This window comes from Cinclus cinclus, chromosome 7 (genome assembly GCF_963662255.1).
Source record: "Cinclus cinclus chromosome 7, bCinCin1.1, whole genome shotgun sequence".
NCBI classification, from domain to species: domain Eukaryota; kingdom Metazoa; phylum Chordata; class Aves; order Passeriformes; family Cinclidae; genus Cinclus; species Cinclus cinclus.
This window is the reverse complement of record NC_085052.1, coordinates 22,956,431-22,980,670: the sequence shown is the minus strand read 5'-3', so window position 1 is coordinate 22,980,670 and position 24,240 is coordinate 22,956,431. Positions and strand designations below refer to the sequence as shown.

Genomic DNA, 24,240 nt, shown 5'->3' with positions numbered 1-24,240 from the left:
AAACAAAATAAGTAATTAGTTTTTATGGATTAAGAACGTAATAAACAGCTTTGTATCAAGATAAATCTAGCTAAATGTTCTTGTGTGAATGGTAGCCAAGAATGGGTGCCTATAGAAGAATATTTAAGCAAGGCTGGCATATGTAATTGTCCCTCCTTTTCCTTTCACTTGTTTGCAATGTGAATGGTTTTTATGAGACCTCTATGGTTTCTGTGCAGTAAACAACTCATGGCTGGTTTCTCTTTGATAAGCTTGTTCAGTGTCTTACTGAACCCAAACAGAGCAGCAAACCGCAGCATTTCCAACTGAATCTGGTGTGGTGACCAAAACCATTTAATTTTTATGACTAATGTTCTAGTTGTAAAGGTTGATACACATCCATAAGTTATCCAAGATGAAGTTTAGGTCAAAGATAAATGATATTAACATATTTGAAAACAAAATTGAAACTTACTGAATTTAAGGGGATTTTTAGAAAACTGGATTTTATAGGTGGTTGACAGAAACTTGCATTTCTATGTGTGAGAGAAGAAATCTGTGGTTTTCCGTTGATAAGGCTAAAGGAATGCAGGAACTTTATCAGTGATATACAATTGCTTGAGACATTCAAATCCAAGTTTTCTTTACTACACAAACCAAATCCTCAGGGGTTGCAGTCAGACTGAGTAGGAAATGGCTTATTTCCTGCCCTTTTCTGCATGTTTGCATTCAGTTATCATAGGAAACCTCTTTTCTAAGGAAAGTAAAAATGGATGGAAGACATAGTATTGCTTAATCAATAAAATCCAGCTGTTCTAATCTAGGGTTTTTTGCTCATCCGACATGAGGGACTTTCATAATTTCTTTATGTAAGACTAAATAAGGATTATTTTTCTAGTAGATGAGTATTTATAACTGAACTTTCACTTCACTATACCATACTTCACTTTCACTATTTTTCAGGTGAAGCTTCCTGTAACCTTTATCTTATGTTCCTGTTGAAATAATTCTGATCACACTTTGTTAAGGGAGATTAGAATTGCTCCGGTAGATTTTTAAGCTCTTAGTCAAGTGGTAATTTAACAATTATAACTACATTTTATGATACAGTAATTTGTCACAGTTGTTGGGACAATTTAAAATGGTTACAAAAATTTTGTATGTACATATTTTACTACGGAAATGTTCCTTGTGGAAATATATTCAGAAGGAATTTAAGGTACATCTAATTATAGAAGAGGGAACTTTCAGGAATAGGTGCACTTGGCTGGGTTATTTTTTTGTTTGTTTCACAGTACATCTCTGCTCAGCAGAAGGAAAATTAAGTAGAATCAGTATCACTGTTGTATTTATTCAATAAGTTCCAAAATAGCATAATTTCTTTCCAGTATATGTACAGATAAAAGGAATAAAAAAGGCTGAAGAATTAATACTCCTTGATTTTTATGATCCCTGAGCTGTATGTTGTTGACTTTATAGTTAAAACATACAGATGCAAAGTATAATTCAGAAGTCTGTTTTGAAATGGCCAGAAGAATATAAAACTAATCTGGGAGAGGATTCCATATGTTGTGGAAGTATCTTGTGTCATTTTAAAGAATTAAATTCAAACACGTTGTTTTGTGTCTTAAAAAAACCATGTATTGAAATGGCTCCTTGGAGTTTTTATATATTACTGTCTTACAGCAGAGTAGCTGTTGTAAGTGGAACAGCAACACTAGCTGCAGAGGAAAAGGAAATCCACAAAAACAACAGAACTCTCCCCCCCCCCCAAAATAATTTTATTCATTAATTTTAAGTATCAAATGGGTACAATTTGAGTTCAGTGAACCAAATATCAGTATCTGAATTCAGTCTGATATACAACACATACGTTGGGTTCTTAATTTAATCAGAAGCAGAAAACCTCATACAAAAACAACCTCCCAAACCCCCAAATAAACAAACAAAAAGCCAACCAAAAAAACCCTGAAGCCCCCCCCAAAAAATAGGAAAAATAAAAATAATGTCTGAATATAGTTTAAAAAAATTGTAATGAGTCCTAACTGGCACATTAAGAATTTAAAGTCGTATGCAATTTGGTGTCCATAGAGCTGTTTCCCATGGTATGCTGATTTAAGAAATCTGAAAGTGCTCAGTAGTAGAGCTTCCAGGAACAGCCCTCTCTTTTTGTGAAACATAAATTTCAAAAGTGTTGCTGCTAAATATTAAATGAATTGCTATCAAAAGACTGTTGGAAATTTTCCATGTAGCTTTTTATTTGTTGCTTTCAACTACGTAGCTGTTAAAGAACTTTTTGCTGCTGCTTGAACTCTAGAGTAATGCTTTTGTAGGTTTTTGGAGATTTTTTGTATTCTGTGGTGGAATGTTTCCTTGGTATTGTATTAAGGACTGGGCATATCACCTTTGTGCTTGCAATCCAATGATTGTTGTGCTTGACTGGGTGCAGTACTGGTTAATAGTGACAGTTTAGCCTGTTAAATGCTTGATTTTATTTAGCAAAGCTGAGGCATAAATTGAGATCTGACTATTCAGAAATCATAGCAGCCTCTTCCTGATTATCTTTAGTCTAATGTTCACTTCTTACTTTCTAGGATACCAAAAAGAATAAAACTCAACTATTTTTGTGTAATTCTCAGCCAGTGGGTTACTCTTAATTTAAGAGATGTTGCTTTCATACGTACACCTAGTCAAAAGTATTGCCATACTCTGTATTTAATTCTGAATTATTGTGTCTGCTTCTTAAACTCCTATATGCAAAAATAAAATTCTGTTTAGAGTGTGAAGTTTTCTTTCCATTATCCGTAACACTCAATTTATTTTCTTTACAGGCTGTAATATCAATTCTTTGGATGGGAAAACAATAAAGTGTAATCCTTGATAGGGCAGTCAGGAATCCAGATTGATTTCAACTGCTGTATGTGAGAGTTTCTTAAACATCAGCTGAAGTAGCAGTTCCTTTTTTGACTGAGAATATTTCAGATGCAGTTATCCCAAAAAATGTTATTCAGGTGAAAAGGGATAGTCTCATAACAGGAACAAAGTTTTGTTGGGATTAGAAGACAAGTGTGGATAAAGCTGCCTTCCTGGTTTATGCACTTCTGCTGTATTTGGGAGCTGCCCATTTGCTCTTATTCTGTTGCATTCCAAGATTGAGTTGCTGGTGGCCGACCCAAGGAGTTAAACAAAGAACTGAATTGACAATGTGCCTTCTAAATGGCAGCTTCATTGCAAGAGATCTTAAGATGAGACACATTCTTAAAAATCACTGCCAAAACTTGATTAGGAACTAGCTTGGATTTTATGATGATCCTTTCCATGCAGTGAAAGGGAGAAAAATGAGGGTGTGTGCTAAGTTTACTGTCCTGAGAAGTACTATAGCCCAGTGGAAACTAATTAGATTAGGAAACTGTCAAAGGATCCAGACTACAGGTAAGGAATTTTATGTGTACACCAAGTAACATGAGGTAATTTTGAAAAATGACCTAAAGGACACACAGAAGATTTCTCAGAATTAAATTTAAGTCTGTGCATGGTTTATTTAGCAAGGCAAAGGATTCTGCTTATATATACCACATGAGAGAGGAAGGTTGTTCCTTATATTAGTGCTATAGATTAAAACATAGAATCTGATTTCAAATCAGTAATGATCACAGTATGAAAATGTTTCACTTTGAGACCATGTAATCTACCATGTAAGACTAATCAGTCTCAGGTGTGCAAATGAGTTGAATATGTCAAGTTGTCTAGAGCTCTGAAATTCTACTTCACTTTCAAGTAAGGCACTTTGTCCCTTAGCTTTTTACCTGGTCTCCAAATGTTCCTTGGTGGCTGAGTGGAGTAGAACTCCCCAATTGTATTCGTAATTGCTGTGTGCAAAAGCAAATTCCAATTTTACAGGATCAGTGTTGAGAGAAGCAACTGAATGAAAATGAGGGATTTTTGGTATTCAGCTAATAGTAATGAGGTTAATGTGGGTTGTGTTTATTCACAGGATTAGTACAGTGATTTCCGTTTTGAGGGGGAATGCTGTAATATGTAGACACTTGTATGTTTATTACTTGTCTGACAGCATCCACATCTGATTGTGAGTGAGCTCTTGGTAATTTCAAGGTGTTTTCTACAGAGCAGCAAAAGAAAAAATTTATTTTTCAAAATATAACTCCTGTAAATGATTGCATTTTTTTTCCCCCTTTGGTCAGTGTATATGAGGTAACAATCAATTTCCTTTATATTTTCAGTAGTATGTTTTCCTTTACAATGCGATGTTATAATTTGTATTTTTGTGCACGTCAGAGAAATATTTGTAGTTTTTTTAATTCCTAGATAAGGATGAGATGTATACATACATCTTCATTGACACAGAAAATAAAATCAGGCTTCAGTGTATTTGTATTTGTTGTATGTTTTGTTTGGTTGTATTTTTATTTATACAAAAAAAGGTAAATTGTACTGTTATTTATCTTCTATAGTTATGTGACCTATAATGAATTACCAAATGACTATTTCTATTTGGTCTGAATGCAACTTCCTACATACAGAAAACAAAACTTTAATTGAAACACAATAGTATATCTTTAAACTTGTTTTGCCTACAGTTCACTCTGTTTTCTGCTTTTAGAAAAGTTAAATGAAATTACTACATATAAGATTAGGCAGCTCAGATGAGAATGACCTCTCCTAAGAGGTTGGAGAAGGTAGTCTGTATTGATTAGTACATATGTTTCTGGATCCCAAGGCTACTGTTCCCATTCCTATTAATAACGTTACAGAATCCTGGTTTTTCTCATCCCTCTTGCCCAAAAGACTGCATTACTTGCATAGGCAGATTTTAGTTTGTTGTTCTGCTTCCCAAGTGTCAGCTGCTTACCCTGAGCATCAAACCCTTGTGCCCAAAGGGATGCAGCATGGGCTGGATGTGTGGAACGTAACCTGGGGTGGTGCTGACCCTTGGGCAGTGCTTCCAAGTGTCCATTGATGTCCTTGTGTAGGCATGACAGCAAGTTCTCAAAGAATGAGTGCTTTCACATACTCCAAAAATCAAACAAAAGATCAGATTTATCACAAAAAACCTGTCAGGTTGATTCTGATTGTTTCTAGCTGGGGAAGGGAGTTATGTAAAGTAGAGGGCTAAGTGGAAGGCTGCTAAAAACTATGAAAAGTCTTGATATTATGTAGTAAAATCGGTTTTAAGTAGGAAAGAAAGTTTTTCTTATTGTGTTGATCATACTAAAGTCTTCTTTATTTTAGTATAAATTCTCAAATATTTTCCTTTGCATTTTGAAGAACTAAATCCAAACCCCACTCAACTGACCATATCAAATGTAACAGATTCTGTTGATGCTAGATCACAATTAGTTTTTTTTAAATCGGTTTTAATTAAGAAGGAAATAAAACATATCAAATTTAAAAATAAAAATTGTTTCTGAGCTATATTTGAGTATTTTTGTACATGTTAATTGGCTGTGGGTATTTTGGTGGATTTGTGCATGTGAATTGGTATGTGTACTGGTGTAGTATGTGTTACCAATTTTAAGTGAATATTCAGCAAGGAGACAATGAATAATGCTTCTAATTGCAAATTGATCAACTTCTACTTGTGAGATAACCCTATTTGCTCCCTTTGACTCAGGCATTAAAGTGTTTAGAATGTGATAATTTTTTTTTGCTTTGGTGCTGATGAGTGTAATGTAACAGAAAAAACTGCTACCTATTTTGACCGTATTGTTTCTCTTCCGAAATTTTTTTTTCGAAGAATCATAGAGTGATAGAGTGGTTTGGGTTGGAAGGGACCTTAATCCAAGGCAGACGTATATTCATGCTAGAAACAAATATATGTAGGCAGACCGACTGTGATTTTCTTAGTAGTGCCAAAAAAACAAAAAAAAAAAAGAGAGAGAGAAAGTGATATTAAAACTAGTTTTCTTATTTGCAGCCCTGCTGTAGTGAGCAGAAACTTTTCAGTGAAACAAGTAAATCTTGTTAGCAGTAGAGAATTACTGGTTGGAAGCATATGGAATATGTGTTGCTTTTTTAATTTTGAAGTTAAAATACATGTGTATTTGTGGTTAAATCAGGTTTAAAACTTTGTATATGAGATAACCATAAAGGCTGTTGTGTAAAATTTTTCTTACTTAATTGAACACTTAATATTAGATATTAAAAATGTCTGTAAGGTCCTAGAGTGCGACTCAGCATGGTGTAAGACATGAACCATAGCTTCATGGTGGAAAGTGTAGGAGGAGTCGTGGCACAGTAATCAAGATAAGGGAAATTACAGGGACTTGAGTTGAGAGAGAAACAGATTTACCAAAGCTAAGAGGAAAAAAGTTTACCTTTACTTCTCCTGGAGAAACAGGAGAGAGGAACAAATCCTTAATGCTTAACTCTTTCCTTTAGCCTCTAATCATGCAGATACTCATTTATCAGTTCATCTGTACCCAGAAAACAGGTTGTGCATCTTCTTTTAAGGTACATTATTGACCGAAAAAAACCCAAGCAACCAAAAATAATAATAGAAAAAAAGCAAAATCAAACACCAAAAAAAACCCGTCTCCAAGCTAACACCCCAGCAGAAAACCCCCACCATATGGAGTAATTTATAAAGCTAATGTTTTGTCCTGTCCAGTGGGAATGTGTGCTTATAGTTTCTGGCCCAGATCCTTAATTGATTCTTATGAATCAATACAACTTCATTGTTTAGGTCACTGACTTGGCATTTCTTTAAGTTAAAAAGAAACCAAAAAAAGCCCCCAAGCTAACCAGCCAAAATCCTCCAGGTTTTGTTCTGCCAATACCTAGGTTGCTACCCTTTGTATTCTAGTAATCAGGATTATAACTTTGATTAGACCATCTGGACCATTTGTTGTTAATGCTCTACAAGCTATGTTTTGTTTGCAAAGACACACAGGAAGAAGTATTGGCTCTGTGTTCTAGAGATAAGTCTGCATGAGTTCATAAAAGTGAAAGCTTTCTTTTTTCATCTTCAGGGACCTCTACAGAATTTATAGATTCAGAGGAGTTTATGAAAGGTTGAGAGTTATCAGAGGTGAAATTTTTTGGCTGGCTGAGCACATTTGGGTAAAAAATCGATAGCATGAACAACTTTGCTTTTTGGGGTAGTTTTGTCAAAACATGAATATTAACGTAACTGGTAAGTGGAGAGGCCCTCAAACAGCTCTTTTGTCTCTCAAGCAGCTCAGTTCTAGTATTACGTGTGTCTATGCTAGAATCTTGTCCTAAGCTTAGAGAGTATCCTAGAGGGAGAGTGTGTGTGTGTCAGAGGGTGAGTAATTGTAAAACAAACAAGAACAAAAAAAACCCAATAAAACAAAACCCCAAACTTGCACTGAGGGAATGAGGGAAGAATTTTATTACAGTGAATTTGGGATTTGCATTCAAGTATATAATTCTATCATTACTTTTTCCCTATTAAGTATTCAGTTTGTTATTATACTTTTCTGCTGTTTTGCTGCAGCCATCTCATAAACAGCCTACCTAACAACAGTTGGAATCTGGCATCCAGCAGGGCTGACATTCTCATAATTGATATGCCTGTGTTGATGAAAAATTTCCCCCACTTAGATTCCAGCAGAACACTCTGATTACAGGGAGTGCAGAGCACAGCAGAAAATCATACATTTTTAAAAATGTATTTTTGTAGATGATTGATGATCACTTTATTAAATGTCACTGTTGCTAGGTCTCTGAGTAATGAAATAAAACACTCTTCTGAGCACCAGTGTCTGGAGCACAGCAAGGTAGCAATGCCACCGTCACTGGGATGCTGGATGTCTTAGGACAGGAGCGAGCAAACTCTCAAAACTCTATTCTAATAAACAAGAATTAATTGTCAACATCTCTGTATAATCTTTGCAAGAAATTGGTCCTTTTCTTGATATGAGTTAATTGTCAGTAGGGCCTTTGCACTAATTTGGTTGCCAAGAACAAGATTTGTATTTATACCTCTTTTCCTACAAGATGAAGTGACTCATGTATTGCAGTTAAGAATCTCACTTCTGGTGGGAACCTTGCCCTTCCTCAAGCATGAGTTTGTGGGACTTGATTAATTCTGTTTTCCTCCAGTCCTCCTGCTCTATTTGAGACTGTCTTTTGTTTCAGCAATTCCCATATGCTTGCTTTTGCAGTTAAATGCTCAAAATAATGAACTTTTATCCCCCTTCTGAAGCTGGACTACTCTGTCTGGTTTTATTATCCCATTGTCCAGTTACAGTACAGCCACACACTACTGGGTCTAGACACAGCCTAATGGTATTTTTTCATTAGAATCATGTTTTTATTTTGTTGTAGCAAAAAAAAAAAAAAAAATCTTTCTGGCATGGTGAAAGGCTGTAGAGCCATTTTGGTAATTTGGTGTGTTTACTCCTATGATGAATTATTTGGTTAAATAGTGCCTCAGTGGCCAGTGAACCATAGAATTATTCCAGCTGTCAGTGTTACTTTCAGTTTTTGACTCTGTCCCTGGGTTAGTGTTGGCTCTTGTAAGACATGAGAACTAACAAAAGCATCTGTTGTCACCCTGGGAGATTGCAGGGTTTCATCCAGTGTGTGCAGATGTTGATCATATTTTCACTACCCAGTACCAGATGATAGTAGGAGGTGCTTTGAAAGAATTGGAGACTATAAGCTGAACTTGCAGACATGGAATGGCAAAGTGTTATGTTTGAAGGAGTGGAAGGGAGGGAAACCTCAAAACCCCCATTCCTAAATCCAGCCAACAGAAACTAAAAACCCATTAAAAAGGATGACACCTCCCTATCTGCTGAAAAAATGGCTTAGATGATAAATCTTTTCTCCCAACATATTCTTCTTTGTCACCGGACCCCTTCTACTGAACTAATTGGAAGCTCAGAGGCTCTTCACTCAATCCCTACTGAGTTAGGATAAACACCCCTTTGGCAGCCAGGACTCACAGTTGTTCATATTGAACTTGCCTTCAGCTGAGACCCTGGCAGAGGAAGTGCTAGCTTTATACTGCACTTCCATAGTTCTGCACAGAGCACTGTCATTGTGAGCTTACTTTTGCCTGATGCTCTACAATCTTTACAAGCCCTTTCTTCTAGGTTATAATCCCTATGAGATGGTACTATCCAGAGAAAAGGATAGTAAAATCATAGAACCGTGTCATAGAATGGTTTGGGTTGGAAGAGGCCTTAAAGATCATCTTGTTCCAGTTTCCCTGCAATGGACAGGGACACTTTCCAATAGAACAGATTGTTCAAAGCTCCATCCAGCCTGGTCTTGAACAGTTCCAGACGTGGGACAGCCAGAATGTCTCTGGGCAACCTGTGCCAGTGCCTGACAGCCCTTGTAGAGAAATCCAGGCTCCTTTTTTTTCCTTTTCTGACTGGTACTAATGCTTAAAAAAAGACACTGGGGACTTTCACAAGGTTTGCTTTCATATGCTGAATGCTGTTGGGGCTGATTGTAAGGGGGGACATACACAGGACCTTTCTGGTGGAAGTGTAGAGTATGAGGGCCCAGTGTTGCTCTCTCGCTCTTTGTTTCAATTGTATCTGTTTTCATAAATTGGTTGAGACATAAGGTGACTGCATTTACCACCATACCTGCATAGATGTTGCTGGAGTTCATAGAGCAGGAGAATTAATGAGGTGGTGTGTACTTAAATAGTTCACAAAGATCACTTCGTGACCTGTAGAAGCAGTAGAGTTGTGTAGATTTGTTGGTGTGTGATGGATGAAGCAAATAGCCATAGGGAAAAAAGCTGATAGAAAATAGCTCCTTTATTGGTTTGCTGTGTGGGGCTTTTCCTCCTTTCCCCAGCCAGCCTTTGTTGTGTGTGAGTGCCTTAGAACTTTGTGTGAAACACGCTTTACTCTAAAAGATATTCGTAGAGATTGGAGTTGGCTTAGTTTATAGTTTTCTGTTACTCTTGTGGTTGGTTATCAGTAAGAGCAGAAATCACTGTAGGAAAAGATTTCTGTGGATCTGAGGGAATCCAACTTAATTTTATAGGTAATAGTGGTGGTTTTTTAGAGGAAGTTGAATGGTTTCATAATTTTTGAATCCCATACAAAGTGAAAAGTGAATCAAGGTAACAGTTTTCCATTTGAATTTTCACAGCTCTTTCTGTTGACCCAATCAATAACAAGGAGACTTTGTTTCCATGGAGAGCCCCTCAAAATATATTTGAAATCAACTTTTCTTTGAACACCACAGTATGAAAATCTGATATATGACAGTTTTAAGGAAGAGGCTTCCTTCACAGAAAGTTCATTTTATTCAGCAGAAATCTTTTGCAACCTGGGGTGAGGGCCAGTAGATGCTTCTGGGCAATGGTGGTTGCCAGTGTGGGCATCAGGTCAAAACTACCCATCACTTTTAGTTTGTTGGGCACTTTGCAGGCGTTAATAATTGAAGCAACTGAATTATGCATGGTGCATCCCATGATACCACTGAGGGCTTAGAAAGTGACCAGGAAGAAAAACAACCTTGAATCCCTTTTTTTAGAGTTGTAGGTCTGCAGACAAAATAGTATTCATGATATGTTAAGACTTCAGCTTTTTTAACCTTCAGATCCCATTTTTCCTTGTTAAACTACTTTGTGAGAATAAAAGCCATACTTTTAACCCCCCAAAAAGAGCTGATCTCCAGATCATGCCCTCTCCCCTGCCCCTGATTTCCTTCAGCTGAATCTGGAATGCAGAGAGATTATTTATTTCTCAAATGCATCCCCTAGGTACATGTATTACTTCAGTGTCTTGTTGCTGAATAAACTAGAATCAGATATTTGGAAGATGTGAATTACTGATATATTAATCATTACCTTTTTTTTAACACTAAGGGCTAATTAAGCCCTTTCTTCTTTTAAGTAGTAGTTAAGGTGAAATTTTTAGTGTCATGTGATACTTGCATAGGATTATCAATGGATCTCATTCACAGATAAATTGGGGAGGGGGGGCACCTGCATCTTGAAAAGCTGCATGAGGTAATTATGCAGCATGGTAAATGGAGAAAGTCTCCAAGTTTCAAGTTGATGAGTAGTTCAGTAAAGCGCGTCATGTGAATAGTGTCAAGTGTGACAGCCTGCTTTGATGAACTGTTCAGTCTTTATGCTGCTGCAGACTCTTTATCAAAATAATTAATACAAAATTTAAAAGAAAAAATTGGTATTCTAGGCCCCGTAATCACATTTACATTACCACAGAATTGCAGGATATAAAGAAACAGCATTCAAGATTGAAATTTCTGTAGTAGCCTTAACGTTATTACCTGTCATTGTCAACTCCTGCTCTCACAAAGGTCGAGCAAATTAAAGCTCAATACTTTTGGATGATTAACAAGTGTTATACTTCTTATTTAATTTTACAAAAAGAGCTAGAAATTTAAATTGACCTATCCTTTCACCTCTGTTCATTACCTTTTCTGCTCAGGTGACAATAACTGTCTGCTGTGTCGTGCATAATTTATAGGCAGAGTGAGTGTTCAGAGGTAACATATTTTTGTAACATATGCTGCATCTGCTGGTTTGATAAATTTTGAAACCAAAAACTGCAGACTCATGAGACAGAACAATGACTGACTTTAAGCACCTCGCTGGCTTTCTGCTACGAATGCAACTCTGCCAGGGCTGTTTCTGAGCACTCTGAGGAGCTTCAAAGAGTTGCTGTTTTAGTTTAAAAAAATGACTTATCAGAGTAGGAGCTTCCCCTTCAGGTTTTGGTATAGGCAGATTCAATCCTGCCTTGAACAGGATGCATTATGAGAGCCAAGAATGGACACCACGTATCTTTATTTCTCAGTGCAGCTTCTGATTGCATAAACAGGCAATGTTCAACGTCAAAGTCGTGCATCAGTTCCTAGCAGTGCACGAGGGCAGGGCAAGATATCTCTGTGCTGCTTTAAGTTGTTCCTGTTATTTAAGATGATGAAGTTCAGAAAGTCAAAGAGAATTCACTGTTTTTGTTCTCATTCTATATAGCATAAGTAACAATTAATGGAGATGTAATGTGCAAGTCAGACAGAAATGTATCAGTCCTCTTCTCTCTCCCTTAGATTTCAGCCAGTATCTGTAAATTTGGAACAGCTGTTTATCCTTGTACCATAAATATATCAGGTGCTGTATTTGTAGTCTACAAGTATTGATATTGGATAATGTGGATGCTGACAGTTAGTGTTTAGGAAGTCAACCAAAATAATAAAAGCTACCTGAAAGAAATTTAACCTGAAAGAATAAAAATTCCTTGTAGATTAAAAACTTCTGTCTGCCGTTTCTACAAGGGAGTAATGAGATTCACATTACACTAAACTTTTTCCATAGCAGTGGGTAATAAATAAAGTCACATCTACTTGATTAAATAATAGCACTTAAAATGTCTTTCAGTGTGATGTAACTAGTCTTTTAGAGAGAAATGCTGAGTCTAATGTAATTATTTCAAAGTAATCATTAAAATATTTGGCAAGTAAATCTGCATTTTCAATATCTTCAGAAGTAGAGCTGTGTATCTTTGCTCCCGATTCCTGCACATCTGTGTGCTCTGACTCCCCCCTGCACAAAGTTCCTTCAGTTTGAAAGCTGCATGGCACTCTGTAATCTCTGAGTGAGAGGTGTTGTGTGCTAGTAAATAGTTTTAATTGCTTATTTGCTGACCTGCTGATCTTCAAATATTTATGTCCTGCATACTGAAACTTATTTTCTTGCATCAGGATGGGCTTAGATATGGCTTCATATCCTACAGAGAGCTGCCTTTAATTCATTGTACTTTCCTTTATGTTTTTAATACAATGAGAATGAATGTTATATGCTACCCCTGAATCAAAAACACCTTAGAGATTACTCTTTTATCGAATTTGGCAGATGATAGAATGCTTCTCTGGCATTCTTCAAATTATTGTTGTGCGTGTGTTTTATGTTATTACCAACCTGTTACACTTGTGATTCTCAGTTATTTTTGTCACACTGCCTTTCTCCTTCATCTTTTATTCTGTAATTTTTAAAACTTTCAGAAAAAATCATAAATCTGTTCATAAAAATGCATGTGAAAATAAACTCTATTGGAGGCTCAGCAGTGAAGATAGCCAATATTGCCATAAAATATTGATAACGTTCTGTTTTACGTATAAAGAAAACACGAGTGTTTAATCCATCCCTTTCATGTGAAAATGTTTTATTTGAATCAAATGAAGTTCTTAAATTCCTATCAGCAAGTTTTTTGAGGTGAAAACCTGTTCTTTCAGCTGAGGAAATGAGTGGATAATTTCTTTATATATAAGGAGCAAAATTCCTGTTATGGAGTAGATACAGTGCATTGTGCTTTGTCCTTTACCTTTCCTAATACATGGATTCTTTGTGATTTTTGGGCAGTAGAAACGTGATCTTGAGCATGAGTTTAAGTCACAGGTGCTAGCTGCCTTGCTATTCTGTATTTCACAGAAGAGGGGAAAAATTTGATTCTGCAGTTCAGTCTAGATGTTCTCTTGGGAACCTCTGATAGCACATGCGAGAGGGTTATGAATTTAATGCAATTTGCTGTTTTCTAATAGCTACAAACCTCCCTTCTGTGATTGAGCAGGACAAAGAGAAACACACAACTGAAAAGATACTGTGATGTTTGACTGCACTGACAAAGCAGTCTGATACTTATTTTGTAAATGGTGCTTGAGTATATCTTTTAGTGAAATAAGCTTTCTACTTTTGTAACACTTTAGTGACTTATTTAATTGACTGTTTCTGGCAGTGAATAGTTACTTCATTTTTTTCTTACTGCTGAATTTATCATACAGTTCTTTTGTGAAAACTACTCTTGTAATCTAGATCCTGTAGATCAGAAAATATTTACTAGTAATACTTCTCTTAAAATTAGAACAATTAAATGTGTTATTTTTCTATTTCATCTTTTCTTGGTAGTAAAAATAGGTGCCAGGAGGTAATGACTGAAAATCTTGGAACTGCACATTACTTAATGTTAACAACAACAACAACAAAATTACAAGCAATCAACTAGAGTACTTCCTGTAATCAAGATAAACAAGTTTGGTAATTTCCCCACTGTTTCTTACTTATTTCTCATTTTTAAGAGTGTTTTCTCCCATTTGTGAAGCACTTGGAGACTTTTGGATGAGTGTTGAAAGTGTTTCGTCATCTATGGCAGATAGATATTTCTCACTTGATAGGATATAGGTAATTTGGCAGTTTTCATTTCACGACAACTGTATCAATTTTATTCTCAATTGTATGCTTACTTTGATTTGCCTTCTGTTAGGTGGGAAGATAAAAAGCAGGAGGATAGCAAAAAATGCATGCACTTTTCTGTCCTTCTCTGTGCTTTTGTATTAAGGAGCCCTTTTGTATATTTTCAATAACTCAGTCCCATCTAAAATTGCTTCATATATTTTTTAATGTTTAGTTTCTGTCATATTTAAGGCTAATCTACTTAAAAGTCTTTAAAAATATATTTTGAAAGGATGATCTCAATATGCGGCTTGAACCACAGAAAGTACAGTTAAAAGATTAATGCTGTACATGGTAATTGTCTGATTTGCTTAATACACAAATTTCTGTAGTGTTTAGGGACCAAAGAATAATCAAATGTGTCATTTCATTTTAATGTAGTGCCCCCATTAATAAAGTGAAATGCTTGTTTGCCCTCGTCTGCTACTTTATAATTGAAAAGGCCTTCAGAGACTATTTTAATGTGATAATAATTTGGTCTTTCCTCCTAGAGGAAATGAATAAGAAATATTCTGTTAACCATAAAAAAGGAAAATAAATGTATGGACTGGGTATTAGTTTCACATTTTGTGAAATATTTTCAGTGAATGCTTTTAACCTGTACATCATTAACTTGTCCTATTTTTTTTTTTTTGTTTATATATTGCAGGCAGTAAGTTCACTTTTTATGTAGTCTTATGATAAGTTCAGAGGTAATTTATCTCTAACAATGTGGTCTGATACACAATCAGAAGCTACGAAAGAAAACTTAGTCTTATGTTTATCAATAAATTTACATGAAATTATTCATCCAACTCCTTAACTTACAGTGAAAGCTCACATAACTATTGATATAAACTACTGCTAAACTGAGCCAATCAAGTTTGCAAAAGCACTGTTTGTCTATCTGAACATGTGTAAGTTTGCAATGACTTCCTGTCTTTTTTCCTTTCCCTGTGCTGGAGTTCTTAATTGCTTCTCTTTTACAGGTCTGTCTTAATATGTTTAATTGTCTTATATAGTTGCTCTAAAAATCTTGACCAGTAGATTTTTAGTGTCTTACTTTGTGATTTCACTTAGATTAGGCCTGTGCTGCCTATGTGTAATACTGAGACACTTAAATCCTACATGCATTTATCTTTACAGGATCCCTTTGCAACAGAAACTGTTGTTGCTCTTGTTTTATAGCTGCAAGGTGAAGACATGAAGTGATTAGACAAGGTGGCTGAGTACTTTCAAAATTCCATGACAGAACAGGGATGTCCAGCATGCCTCTCAGTTCTTAGGCTGCTATGGAAATCTGCCAGACTCTTTTTGAGTTATTTGGAAATAACATCAATTGAAAGTGTTACATTATAACACTTCCACTAACATGTAGAATTTTTTGATCTTTCAAATGAATCTTTTTGTACTTTCTTCAGATTTCAGATAACGTAGGTGTCTGCTGTTTGATATTCTTAAGTGAGAACCATACCCGGGAATCCTTCATTTGGCAGACTGTTGTGTACTGTTTGTGGAATTATGGATGGAACACTATATTTTACTAGTTTAGTTTCTCTTGTCTCTCAGATCATGGTTTTAGAATTAATTCCTGTACTGCAGTAATTTTTGTCCGTGAAAAGCAATAATGTGAAAAGGGAATTTTATACAAGTAACCCATATCAGAAATATGAAGGGCACAGAACTTGAAGACTGTGAGGATTACTGAAGGTTTGCACAAATGCAAAAGAGAAGTTGGTCACTGCAAGAAGGGAAAGAAAAGGTTCTCTTGTCATCAGCACAGAAAGTAAAGTTGTAAGGACAGGCAAGATACTTCTCAGAAATCACTTGGGGATGCAGAAAACATAGTATAACATAATAAGAAAAGTAATAAGAACTTAAACTAATAAGAAAACCTTTGGTTTTTTTATTTTCTTTTTACTGATTTTTCTTAATCTTTTGAATTTGCAAACACCAAATTTTTATAGCTTGTGAATATTTTATGAGAGCAAAATGCCGGGTTATCTCATAAGCCGTGTTTTCCATAGATCATTCTGGTTCTTTTTTTGCAGTGAAAGGAATAATGTTTGTCTGGGTATCAATAATTAATCCTTTGAAACAAGTCAAACCATAGCTACAGTATGATAACTGACGTCAGTGTAAACTAATATGCGAAGATATGATGAGGATAGACCAGTTTAGAAGTACCTCTTACCTCACTCGAAGTTAGTTTACCCTTGGCTTTCTCTTTCCTCCAAGTCTGACCCTTTCTCATCTCATGTTACCTAGGGTGGAATTCAAAGGCTAATGCTGTGTTTGCCTCATTGCTGTTACTGTTTTTAAACATCTGCTTAAATTGAGCGGACTACTTTCTCTTGAGTGATGTTGGCATGACTCAATGCTTTGTATCTCATTACAGGTGATACATGATTTTTGTGTGATATTCAGCTAGTTACATGTTAGATAAATGGGATTATCAAATCAATTTCTTTGTTTCACCACGCTGCTACTCGGGTGTTTTCTCTCTTATTGACTGCCTGTTTCATATGGTTTTTAACATATTTCAGTGAGATACCAGGTGTTTTCAGTACCATACATCAGAGAGTACTTTGCAGGTTGTCGTTCATGGTGTCATGTGTTTTTAGGGCTTTCAAGAAGAGAGATTATTCTTAGATGATGTTTTAATGTTTCATAATAATTTTCTGATTTTATTTTGTGTTGTCCTGAGTTGGATGATGTGTCCATGCAGTGGTTCTGTGTTTGTATAGCTATTTTAGAGGTGAAATGGAACCGGCAGAACTACATTTTGAAAACTTGTAGCAAAATTTTTATAATTTTGCCTTTTTGAGTTCTTCTTCCTTAAACTGACTGTGTTCAAGAATCCCAGAACTTATGTATTCTAAACCAGTATTTATTGCTGAAAGTAGAAGACAAACCATTGAAGTTTCTGGTTCAGGTCTGTGTCAAACCATTGGTAGAACAATGAACACTGATTCCTATACATGCCTTCTCATCATGCTCGTTTCCATTTTCCATTCATTAAGTTCAGGAAATATATATTTCACAATATTCTGCTTCTCACTTAATCTACCTGCATGTTCCTGTCATCAAGTAATTAAAATAATGAAAACTGGTAAGCAGAGTGGGTAAAGATCCCTTACTTGTAATACTGAACTTGTAAATAATTAAGCAACTCTTGTCACTGTTGGATTATTATTTTAAGCACCTTTTTCAGGTGTTGGTTACTCAGTGCTTTGAGAGGAGGAAATAGCAATGAAACAAGACTATATACTTAGTAACAGGACTGACTTTTCTGTTCAATATAAAAAAAGTGGCTTTTATAAACCTCCTTTAGTGATCTCTGCACAATTGCCTAATGCCTTGGGGATAAACTTTTCCAAATACTTAACTGCCAATTAAGTAAGAAAAAAAGCTAGCCATGCAGATGAAAAATATAAAATATCCCAACTGAATACAAATATTACATAACAACAACCAATCTGCATATTAATTATAGCTACAATAATGGAAAGAGCTAGGCTGATCATGAGAGTCTGTTCCAAATCATACTTGGCAGGGGATGATTGTTTTACTTAAATTTTAATTAGGAAATAGGATGGGTGGGAGATTTTAATAGAGGTGAAATAAGTAGTATAAATACAGAAATATAGCCATTCAAATGTATTACAGACTTAATACCTTTAGAGAATCAAATACAGAATAGTTTTGTCATGTTTTACTGCTCTATTCTGTTGGCAACCAAAAGTCAATACAGTGAAAGGACTGTAGGTTATGATAACCTTTTCAAAATATAAAAGCTACCTTTCTCCTTCAATTAAGTAAATTGCCTGCTATTTCACTGAGTGTTAGGATATTTTAAATTATTTTTGTATCTTACGAGCAATCACATCTCTTGACAAGAAGATTGGGGGTAAGGAATGTGTACACAATGAAAGAGTTTTCTAACCTTAATACTTACGGGTTCACTATCATAAAATTGACTTTTTTGTTCAGCTTTTTGCTTAGTGATCTGTAAGTCTGTGACTTTCTATAGCAAAGTCTGTAGTTGTGAGTGTTTTTAGCAAGGTGTGTATCTGTGCACTTTTAAGCAAGGGTTGCTGGGTGAAAAGATCAAAAAAGACTGTGGTTTCATCCTGACTCTGACAATGCTTTATCCAGTGACTGAGTTAGGCACTTAATCACCACCTCAGTTTCTTATCTGAGAGGAAGTGATAATTATACCTCCTCTACTATGGAAACCACATTAATTCATTCAGCAGAAACTTGTAGAGTATGAGAGCTCTCTGTGCGATGCAGAGGAGGACCATGGAGCAAAATCTGGTGTGTGAAGCTTACAGCTGCGAAAGACAAGCTCTAGCAGTTACAAAAGGCAGAGGAACCGGTGGGAAGAGGGAAAGAAATGGCATGTGTGGACTTTAAAGCAGTCTGTGTCTGTCAGGGCTTTGGGGCTCCCATGGGGCTGGGGGATGGGACAGGGCAGGGCCCGGGAGCCTCCCTGGGGCCAGCCGGGGTCAGCGTGCCGTGGGACGGGCAAGACCAGGGCTGGAAAGGACTGGGCTGTGGGAGCCCTGGACGGGGCTGGAATGGTGTCCTGGGCCACAGAGGGTGTCAGAGTCAGGGGACACTCTGGGGATGGCGGCGAGCACCAGTGGAGATGTGTCTGGGTTGCCAAAGCTTCAATTGGAGTATAGAGCCTGCTTTGCTGGTTTATAGTCGAAACCCTGCTGGTGGTGAAGGCATTTCTTGGGGTCTGATCTCCATGGTTTTGTGATGCTTTGGCTCCCCGGCTGTGTCCAGCCAAGCGCCCCATTGTGACCCTCCAAGGCTGTGCTGTCCTCTGCAGTGAGCTCGTTCCTGCGGGTTGTGCTCCGCGCCTGTGCTGCACAGGATGCGTCTTTCACTGCCCAGTGCAAAACATCTGATTCACTGTCTCCAAATTTGTCAGTGAACCAGGTCCAGTTATGCAAATACAAAGTAATTTTAAACTTCTGTTGCGTTATTTGCTTGGGAAGCATACTGAATTACTGTTGTAACGCTGAATAATTTGTTATTATCAATATAGTAACATCACAGTGTGCTGCAATCGCTAGTAAGAACATGGAGCCTGCTTTCTGGGAGGGATGCTAACAGAGAAAAAAGAATCTGATTAGCTAATTAAGCTGCCATGTTGAGCTTCTCTAAAAACAACTGTTGGTCTCCATATTACATTTTTAGCATTGTTCTACTGTTCTTTGCTGACAGATTCAAGGAAATTGCTTTATTGGGTCGGTGCTACTCTCAGGAAGTGCCTGTACCCTTATGTCCGGCTGTGCCCTCAAGGCCATCTCACAGCTATGGCTTTTGACCATCACAGGGTAGTATTTCTACTGTAGTAATAATCACATAACCAGCATCAGGCATCTTTGCTTGTATAAAAATATCCCAAAGGGGATTAATGGCAATTGATTTCCTGCTTAGAGGCCTACAGACTATGAATGAGATCTGGCAAAGCGTTGGTCTGTGCAGGGTGCTTGGAAGGCTAATGCAGACCTAGTGCTCAGGACTTGCTTCAGCACTGTATTTTGCTGCCTCCCCTATTTTTGTTTACTTGTCAAGTATTCAGGAAGTCATTAGTATTACACTGTCACCAAAGGCATGCTCTTGGCACAGTCTGGTACTGTGCATGCCATATGATGCACTGTACAATCCACGCTGGCTTTTCCTGTTGTTTCCCTTGATGTCTGTGCAGCACCCATGACTGTAGCACACCGCAGGCACTTGCAGAGCACGACTTCCTTGCTGCAGCATCCACTAGAGACTGAGATGAATTCCAGTGCATGTGACTCATCAGGGAGCTTGGTGCAGCTGAGGCTCCTTAATTTCTAGCTCTTCATTCTGTGAGAGCCACTTACTGACAGAGTAATTCCTGTGATACATTAAACACTTTCATTGAAACACAGGTTCACTGATAGTGTGGCAGCTCCCTGCAGATTCTTTATGATGAATTTTGTTCCCCTCACACTTGATAATTGCTGTCTTGTTGCATCATGCTTCTCATTGGAGGTTTACTCAGATAATTAATTCTAGTGATAGCAAATTAAAATTGTACATAAATTATGTTCACACCTAGTATGCATTATTTTGTACTGATACTTCAAAAGGTCTTTCAGTGTATGTCTGACAAATTCATTTTTATGTAACTCTGTAATTGCATACAGAGCTGTTGTCAATTTTGTTGCTTGTTATGAAGGAACATGTAGTATATTTGGTGCTAAATATATGTTTTGAAGATGTAATGTCAGGAGAGTATTATTATCTAGTTAGTCTGGTACCCTATAGAACATTTCTATTTCTCTTATTTCTAAAGAGATGTAGCCAAGTAGGTTCTTAATTTCACCTAGCAGGGGTCCAGGAAGACACATTTTCTGTTTGTTATAGCCATTCTTGGTCCTACCTGTCTGCTGGCTTTCACTGTCAAATTGCTAAACACGAACTAACCCAAATACTTACCTTGCAGGAGGCCCAGAAGATCAATGGTGGTGGAGATACACAGGCAGATGGAGCCTGCAAACCAACAGATGAAAAAGAGGAGAATGTGGCAGCAGAAGTGGGATGGATGACGTCTGTGAAGGATTGGGCAGGAGTCATGATATCTGCCCAGACGTTAACTGGCAGAGTACTTGTAAGTTTTCTATGGTTTTCTATTTTTTACTTTAAGGAATGTTTTTAAGAAGCACTGTGTTCCAGCATTAGTGGAGGATTTTTGATTGGTTTGTTGCATCAGCACTGAGTCAATCCCAATTTTTTCTGTAAAATAGCAGACTAATTCCCACTGCAAGGCAGAGGCAGAGACAGCAAGTAAGAAAAACTGACTGCCAGTCCACTCTCCAGCCTATTTCACTACTCTTGCTCCATGATTTTGAACTACAAGAAATGATTTTATGAATTCCATGTTAGGTGTTAAAACTATAGACCTGTTTAATCTGAAAGTGAAGTTGTGCTTGGAAGAATGGAAGCAAACTTGGACAATAAGCCTAGTGTTACAAATGTAGGGAGTGGTCAGAACTGGAAAGCAAGGAAAAGATTGAATTGTCTATGCAATGAGATTTGTGATATAGTCAACAGACTAATCCAGATTTTGTATTCTTTTCATATTTTTCTTGATTAGCATAGAAGTCCTTCTAATCTGTGAACAGTTATGTGTCAAATGGAAACAGATGATCTGTGGTTTAAAGGGAAAAACTTTATTTTTGCACTTTATTTGAACATAATTTCTTTAGAGCATTGTCAGGTATTAAAATGCAAGGGTTTTCTGTGGAGTTTATTGCAGTAAAAAGTGTCTCCTATGCAGTTTTGTAGTTAGCTGGTGTTTAGGAAAGCACATACTTATAAACTAGGAGCTAAAGTTATTTAAATCCTGTTTAAAACTTCAGAGAATCCCAGTGAAACCTTGTCACTAGTTTGGGTTAAACTGACAAAGGATTTGTGTCTTTGATTGTTTACTTTGGTTTGGAGATCCTTCACAGTGAGTCAGTTTTGGGCTATAGAGTAATGCTTTGGATGGGGGAGGGAAAGGAGGAAAAGAGATTGCACTTCTTAATGAAGTCCCCTGCAGCAAAAAGTTGAGGTGACCTAATTGCCATTGTATTGTTTGGTTCTGCAAGAAGAGTATTTTGATTTTTTTTTTCCCTAAAAATACCATTCTTTGCTTTTGTTAGTGGCTGACTTCTATCAATAGCTGGAAAGCATCCCTTGCTGCACATGTCTTCTATGTGCTGCTATATTGGCAGTCTTTTAGTGACTGTCTTCTAAAGAATGGCATTTTGCATGTATCCTGACGTCTTTGGCATTATAAATAAAAAACCTGGAAGTCATACTTCTAGTTTCAATTGAAGTATCAAGGCTGGAAATTCCCCAAACCAGAGCAGAGTCCTCTGCTCCCACTTTTGCAGTCAGACATTGCCCTGTGTTGATTTTACTGGGCTATACATGAACACAGATGAAAAACAAAAATTGCGACCAAAATCTAATATATGTTATATAAAATACATTTTACTTCAGTATAGCAGAACTTACTGAGCACTGTTTGATGACTTCATTTATTTCTTTGGGGTATTTTTTAGAGTATACCATTGCATTTTATAAGGGACCAGCTGGCCAATGTCATTGTGTCAGGTTATTCCTGAGAGTGTATTTATAGTCTTGTCAAGGTATAACAGCACATGTTGTGCACATCTGGGTTTATCAATATGCCTAACCATCTGAGAAATAAGTAGCAGTGCATGGAGCCTCTTAGTTAATTTTGGTCAGTTTAGAGAATAAGGTGCAGTTATTTTAATATAGCACTTATCAAATTCAGTATTTGAATTGACAGGATATGATTTATGGAGGAACATTTCCAGAATAGACCCTTTGGCCATTCATTTAAATTTTACTTTCTGAGAATATTTGCTAAAGGTTAACTGCTTCAGTGAGAATTCATGCTAGAGGATAATATTCTCATTATTTTTAGATTTAAAATGTAGCAAAGTCAAATCAATATTTATGTTGAAGTATATAGTTTAAAAATATTAGGACTTAATAATGGATTACTACTAATTTAATACAGCTTGTTCCTGCCAGCTACTATATTTCTGAACTGAAGTGCAGAGTTTTTTTCCCCTAAAGAAGAAAAAATTGGTTACTTCACAGTTCTGGGAAATCAAAATTGTATGAGATATGTGCAGCTAAAGGAATTATAATACCCTTTTACACTGTGAGAGTTGAAATTAAAAATAATTATGCTTATAATTGATGCAAAAAAGGTTTAAAAAGCAGTCCAATAAAGATGGACTTGGGAAAAGAGTTACAGTTGAACTTCAGTTCAGCATGATCACCTGAAGGCTATTGTGGGAACGCTGCCTGGGTTTATTTGGGAAGTGAAAGAGACAAGTTAGTGCAGTGTGGAACACACATCAGTGTAAAGCAGAGGTTCATTTGTTTGCTGCTCATGGGATAAAGCTCCCATCATTATTCTTACATGGACAGGCATTTTTTTCTCAATTAATCTTAGTGGAATGTCAGGTGCTGTTTGGGCAGTCTGAAAGGGCTACTTTTTGGAGCTCTCTCTTCTGGGTTCTTTCACATGTCTGATCTAGCTTTAATTTCTTCCCTAGTAACCTTACAAAACAGCTCTCTAATTTAGCATAGTAGTTTGTCCAAGTGCTTTGTGAATATTGAAACAAATATTTAAGTAATGGGTGGTCCCATAATTGCCTCTTTAGTTTTTAAACTTTATGGCTACCCATGGGTGAAGAAGATAAAGGCCAACAGCATGGACAGTGCAACATACATGTTTAAAGGTTGTAACTTTGTATTGTAGTACAAGATTGGACATTTACAATTGACATTGGACCATTTCTACAGTTCTCTAGTAAAATAAATTATTTCTATTTATACAACAGATGCAGACTTGAGGGCCTTAGGCAACACTGTAGCCAGAGAACTTCTTGAGAACTTTCAAGTCAGAGAATACGTTTTTCCCAACATAATTTACAAAATCATGTGTTTTAGTGTGTCTGCTCGAAATTAAAGGATGTTACTTATTATTCATGGGTCATTGGAGGCAAATAATGAAATTATCTAATCATTCAGAGACAAACACTGAAGTCTTTGATAGAGATGATTCCCCTCCACACTAGTTTTCTTAAAAATGTTTAATTAATTCATGGCTGTGAGGGAAGGGAGGGTTCTGTATCTGAAATGAATGTTTAAAAAACCCAACCATATTTGTCATCTCCTCTCCTCCCATTCCATTCATTAGAGGGAAGATTGCATTTAAAGATTAAACAAAGAGGAGAAATTAGAGCATTGTTGTTGGGAGCATCAGGAGAAGCAAAAATGGGAGCTTTTAAATACTTAAAACTGTTGAATTTTCAAAGCATTTCACTGTCACTTGGTTATAATTATGCCAACTGAATGTTTCCTAGCGTGTAATTCTAGTCTGTAAGAGATACAAAAGTGTGCATAGGATCGTACTAATATTGAATTGTTTCAGTAGTTTATGTGACTATAGTCAAGGTAACGTACTGAAATAGAAATAGACATTCTTA

General features: G+C 36.6%; 1 protein-coding gene across 11 annotated transcripts in view; it reads left to right on the top strand.

Moving 5' to 3' along the window:
* Positions 1–24,240, top strand: part of KCNMA1 (potassium calcium-activated channel subfamily M alpha 1) — a 427,658-nt gene that overhangs the window by 98,234 nt on the left and 305,184 nt on the right. For 10 of the 11 annotated variants that reach the window (XM_062496669.1, XM_062496668.1, XM_062496667.1 and 7 more), the window contains exon 2: positions 20,667–20,831. The exons of the other annotated variant lie outside the window; for it this stretch is intronic. In XM_062496669.1, the coding sequence (XP_062352653.1) occupies positions 20,667–20,831 (165 nt within the window). The remainder of the gene's footprint in view (positions 1–20,666; positions 20,832–24,240) is intronic. 11 annotated transcript variants of the gene reach the window in all.